Raw genomic sequence first — 6,000 nt, 5'->3', positions numbered from 1 at the left:
AAAATGATGGATCATGAAAAGTCATGTTTCTTCCTTTGGGGAGTCAGGACTTTCTACTAACAAATAAAATATTCTGCTTTAAAAGAATTCCCTGACCAATTTTCGTTATTCCCCTTTAACTTCCATGTGATGCAGTTTTTTATCTCAAGGATAGCCAATTGACCCATTCAAGAAAGCAGATAATGCTCCAAAATCCCTGGATGAACGTGGACTACGTTCCTTCCTGTACACCAACTTCAGACTGCAACTTGTTACTTAAAATAGGAGACTTGAGCAGCAGTCTTTAAGCTTGACAACACAGCACTGAAAAAGGCTTCATTGGTCAGGTTTCATATGCAGCACATCTACACAGCCACTTTTCAGGTTCTCACACAGAGCATTGAAACAAGACATTTGACTGCACCTCTTCAAAGAACAGTGGCACAGTATCATTCTTTTGACAGGAGCCGCTATTAAGTGCAGCTGTATGCTTTTAAGAATAAGAAAAGGCTTGAAGGAAAGCAATGCAAAAGCTGCTAGAATTTAGGCGCTGGCTTAAGGCTTTGAAATTTGAGAAAGCAGTAATGAGTGCTTTCTTTGCAATACCAGAAAATAACAACGTGAAGAAGACTGGAGTCTGTCAAAGTCTAGACAATGTGAAGGAGTACAGGCAGACAGGACATTTTCTTTGGTGAAGGAACATATGTTGCCTACATTGTGTGGTCTCTGCTGATCTTATTTACAAGCTGAACTACTGGAAAATGAACATAAATATTTCCAGAATCTAGTTTCCAACCTCCTCAGCTACTTCCTTTGAGCCTGTATGCTCCACATTTGGAAGTAGGATGGGCAGGCTTTAAAAAAGGTCCAAATGAACAAGACCGGAATGCACTGAAATTCGGTGACTCGTTCTGCCAAGTCACATCTCCTGTCCCCCAGTGACCTGCGTCCTCAGGAATCGCCCTCAGTTACACATTACTAAATGAGGAGTGGAAGCCCCGTAGGATCAGAACTCCTTCCTCCGCACTTTGAAGCAGTGGCCTAAGGACAGCCCTACCTGCAGAACACTGGCGGTATAATTTAACAGGCTGGGATAATAACGTGGTAAATTCTGAAAAGAAACAAGATCACTATCTCAGTTGATAGTGATGTTAGCACAATAGTTAGTCCTGACAGATTGGACTAAATACTTTGTTTTCCTACTCCCATTTGAAAGTGATTAAAGGGAAGTTCTCTGTATCTGAACTGAACTGAGTATTTTGAGTGCAAAATTTCACAATTTACTAAACATCAGCAGATTCTGGAACACTCAGATTTGGCCATATTGCCAAATACTTTTGGAGAACCACAGGAAAAAATGCTTTAGTTTATTAAAATGTTTATTGTAATTTAAGCAGAGTCAAACAAGATAATGGGGAGAAAAATGCTTGGTAAAATCTGCTTGTGGGAGAACAACCCTAACCAATTAAGATCTGAATATGAGAAAGTAATTTTGGAACAGGTCCTATACTTAAATTTTCTGTAACGGGATCTTTACTGAAACATGTGGCATGAAGCCCAAGTTAATGTACACTGATATTCATATTCAGAAGCTCCAGCTCATTCCCTCACAGTCAAAAGGTTTCTTAAGATCAAAAACAAAAGTAAAAAGTTCAAAGAAAGAATCCAAAAAGGTGAGGTGTCTTGCAGACAGCACTCTCCTAGTACTCAGAAATGTATGCTTTATACCAGTACTAGCCTGCTAGTCTAATGCAGTCAGAGAATTTCACCTTCACCTCATTTGTATTCTTCGTAGAGCATTTTAGTATCTGTTGAACAACAGCGTCATATAAAGCCTTCAGGTTCTTCCTAGCCTTTGCTGCATCAAGCACAAAGGAGACAACAGAAAAAGCAAGTGATTGTAGTGCTCTAGAAAAAACACACTTTTATCTAGAACTCACTTTGGCTTACCTAGAATCCACACAGTGACCTGAAGTCTTCCACCATGAGGCTGTGATTACAAGGTCTTTGACAAAAGAACCTTCTCTTACATAGCACCTCTAAGATGATAGATGCATTTAAGAGTATTGAAACAGAGGTATCTGTGGCAAAGTACCTTAATTAAGGTTCATATGAAACATAGGAATATCAACAAATGAATGCTGCAAAATAGTCAGAAGAATAGGCTCCTCTCCCATCCAAAGAGAAAACTCCTAAGTAGCAGCGGATAAATGCAGGGAGACCATTTGCACCACTATCAATGTGGTATCTGTTTTGCAATATAAATTGTTTGGAAAGTAGTTTCTAAGTTGTAAGAATTTGCAATACAAAGCCTCAGCCTAGCAAGTTTCTTTTAATTTTTAAATGTACAGCATTTTAGTTCTACAAATGTAAAAAAAAAAAAAAACAAAAAAAAACCCCCAAAAAACTTTACAATGTTTTTTGCGCTTATAATGATCAAAACCAACTTGATTCAATAAAATTTTGGTATGCAGTTCATGTGGCCCAATTGCTCTTGATAACGCAAATAAAATGGCCAAGACCTTCAGCTTTGAGACGCAGCATATGCCGTAACTGCTTTCTGTGACAAGAGTTACTACACACACTGCAGACTGAATTAGGAAGTGCTGCTACAGATTACCAGTTAAGTACACACTGAGCGTCGTTCACATCCAAATGATACACTGTCATGTGTCAGTCTATGGTGCCAGTTTTTGTTGCTAGAGGGAAAGTTTTGTTTTGAAAGTACTACCCCCCAAAAATTACTAAGTGCAAGGCAAGGTTATGACTCAAAGTACAAGCAAACAAGGAAACTTAAAAGTAGAGACTTAAACTTTGAAATCATACCAACCTGTTGTGCCAGGTTTCTTGTCATAATCGTAACTTTAGTTTAAGCTCCCAGTAATACAGTTGCACTAACACACTGTGGCACAAATAACAAAATGTACCCACACATTACTTTTGAATTTCCTTGACCTTGCCAGGTTTTCACATCCTCCACATTACTAAATAGTAGTTATTTATATGTAATTGATAACCATTGTACAGTTACTCCATAGCTTTACAATACTGCCCGTACTATATCACAAGCATTACAAATCCTATAAAAAAGCAGCCCCTGTAGTGGCATACAAGAATAAATTAACCAAAAAAATTTAGTATTACCATTTATTGGTGACAAACACTACGTTTTACTTACATTCCATGGGGAGAAAAAATTCCAGCGTAAACAATGAACTGAAGCAGTACTTAACTTGCAAGGCTATCGTGCTTTACCTGGACCATATGCAAAAAACTTTATTGCGCACAGTTCAGTGCGCAATAACACAACATCAAAAGCAACACAGTTTATATATAAACATAGGTAATTTTTTTCAGCCCTACATGGAGATGTAATTAAACAGTATAAAGCACTCAAGGAAAATCAATCTGCGGTTTTATATGCACTACATTGAGATCATATCCTGTAATGTAGTGAGCTGTGTGCCATCTATACACACAATCCTTAAAACATAGATCAGAGATCATTTAAAGTCATGTTGCATTCGAGTTCCCCTACCCCCCACTCAAGAAAACTAGAAATTAACCAAAAATGATCAAACAAAGTTTAAAATTCCTAAAGTGTTTTAATTCATTCAACCGTTGGATAATGAAGCTAGGTTTGCGAAAACATTGGACTTTTTAAAATGGTGGGCACACAATTTGTTTCCAGTGAAACTTTGCTATTTCAATAAAAACAAAATAACCACATACATGGATATGATCTTCCCCAGTTAGTTCACAGATAACATGTCAGTCTCAGAAGACAAAGTTTCTAAACTGTGCTATTGTTCTAGATACAATTAAGAAACTTTTAAATGAAAAATTTATAGTGTCATTTCAATCAAAACAACATAATGAAACTAAAAATTTATCGCTGTTTGAAAAGAAAGCAACGGTTATGATTTAGACACTACAGTAGGTTGTAAAGACTGTAGCACTCTAAAACAGTTAGGTTACATTAATAGGAAGCATTTGATTTTCTCTGGTGCTTTCAGGTTTGGGTCCAGTCAAAAGCCTTTTTTAGGCAGTGCTGTCCAGTGTTTGTCCCAAAGTGTTTGAGTTAGCCGGTTTGAGAAGAGGGTCACTTTCCATTTCTTGTTTCACACATCTACAAATGAGAAAACACCTGTTACTTAGGAGATAAAACGCTATTTCCACAAATAAGATGCTTCTAAATCAGATACAAAGAATTTGAGGTGCCTATAACAATTTGTTTCCATATAACTGGCCTCCATTTTTAATCAATTAGCACTTCGTTAATTCCACCACTTTAACAGCTTATTATCTAAATGAGAGGCTAAACTTTTTTTTTCCACCCCTGGTCAAAGGGAGTAATTTGCAATCCCTCCATGTTTCTGCTGAAAGCAAGCTGTGAAACCTATACATTGTTTACATTTTACATATGGAAGATTTCTAGAAAGAGAGGAGCAGCTGTAACACTTAAACACACTGGGAAGTCACACTATTTACAAATATATGTACACAAAGAGTTTAAGCAGAGAGATCGCAGTCAGAATAGCTCTGTATCACAGCCATTACATTTTATCCACTTGCTCCTGATTAGTAATTTGCATTTGACACATGAAAGTTATGAGCTTGATCATAAAACCCTCTCATCCTTCTGCAGAAGATAACAGCCTTTGGCATTTTAACTTTTCTGGCAAAGGAAAAAACCCTCGCATCTTATTTGTTTATAGAACATCATAGGGTTAGAGGTTTCCATTAATGCAAGGGAAAGTCAATGGGTCACACTCACACAGACATTGGTCCATTTCCTGTTCTTGGCATCTCTGTGGTTTGTTGGTCCAACTCAGACAGCAACTTTAAAATATTCAATGCAGCCTAAAGAAAAGAGAGAGCATTCAGCAATTCAACCTGAATCCATTTCATTAATTTAGTGAAAGCAGGACCAGGACTCACTTAAAACAAAGTAAATGTTCTAATTTTGGTAATATATTTTTTTAGATGCATAATTATGGTGGAAAAAATGCAATGGTGTAGAATTTCATCTTGCTACATTAAACAATAGAATAGTGCTGTGGCTAGGGGATTCCCATTGCATTTGTTTTAGCAATGGGGGAAAATTCATTCAGCAGTACTATTACCATCAAGGCAAAAGACACTAAATTAGTAATGGCTCAAACTGTACAGAGCTTAAGATAAAGGACATTAAAATACACAGAACCAAAAGCTCCTTTGCAGAAAAAGAAAACAAGTTACACAAGAATCAAAACTACGACACAGATAGGGCACGTGTGACTGTTTAAAAGAAGAGTCAATGTGACATGGCTAATGCAAAAGTAAGTCACCTCCTTTGAGAACTGAAAATTTTTTTCAACTTTATTCAGATCAATTTCAGGTGCACCTTTTTGGAATATCCCTGGTTAGTTATGGCACATGCATTAGTGAAAGCTGAGTATCTGAACAGAGGAAGGTTCTCACATTGGCCCAGTCACAATGTTTAAGCTCCGAACTGGCTGTCCTTTTCCCCTCTACCTACTGCACTGACTTGTGTGCTTAGTCTTACAGGAGCTCTTTACAGAAGGATGTAGAGATGGGTATGAAAATGTCAAAATTAAGCGACAAAGATCAAAGAAATCTCTATCAAATTATAGCCATTAGAAGATTACTGCAAAAATTTTTGGTAAAAATCAGCAAAATCAGGTTTTCCTAAGTGTATTTACATATTGCAAACTATTACTTTGGTCTGCAGTCAGTATTCGGGTCACCATTGGATACCAAAAGAACTAAACTCTTTTCAAATTATAGTAGACTATGTACATATTGTTAGCAATATGTAATGTGTTTTATAGACAAAGTCCCTTACAGTTTACAGTCTAGAAGACTCATTTTTTCACAGAGAAATATTTCAGCTACTGTGAATAAAAGATCTTATTCATAAAGGGAGCTTAACAGATTTAGAGTGTCTCCTGCTATCTAATGGTGAATTGCTTTTCCTCCATTTTGGATCCTGTTCTAGCAGAAAGTCTGGTAACATGA

General features: G+C 36.9%; 1 protein-coding gene across 4 annotated transcripts in view; it reads right to left on the bottom strand.

Annotated features, from left to right (window-relative positions):
- Positions 1–3,112: 3,112 nt before the first annotated feature.
- STAU1 (staufen double-stranded RNA binding protein 1) overlaps positions 3,113–6,000 on the bottom strand; it is a 28,160-nt gene continuing 25,272 nt past the window's right edge. For 3 of the 4 annotated variants that reach the window (XM_009583635.1, XM_009583633.1, XM_009583636.1), the window contains 2 exons: positions 4,757–4,842; positions 3,113–4,108 (listed from right to left, as the gene is read on the bottom strand). In XM_009583635.1, the coding sequence (XP_009581930.1) occupies positions 4,021–4,108; positions 4,757–4,842 (174 nt within the window). In that variant the 3' untranslated portion in view covers positions 3,113–4,020. Of the gene's footprint in view, positions 4,109–4,609; positions 4,658–4,756; positions 4,843–6,000 lie in introns of all 4 variants that reach the window. The other variant, XM_009583632.1, reaches the window with a different exon arrangement.

This window comes from Fulmarus glacialis, unplaced genomic scaffold (genome assembly GCF_000690835.1).
Source record: "Fulmarus glacialis isolate BGI_N327 unplaced genomic scaffold, ASM69083v1 scaffold8388, whole genome shotgun sequence".
Taxonomy (NCBI): domain Eukaryota; kingdom Metazoa; phylum Chordata; class Aves; order Procellariiformes; family Procellariidae; genus Fulmarus; species Fulmarus glacialis.
This window is presented reverse-complemented; position numbering and strand designations above follow the sequence as displayed.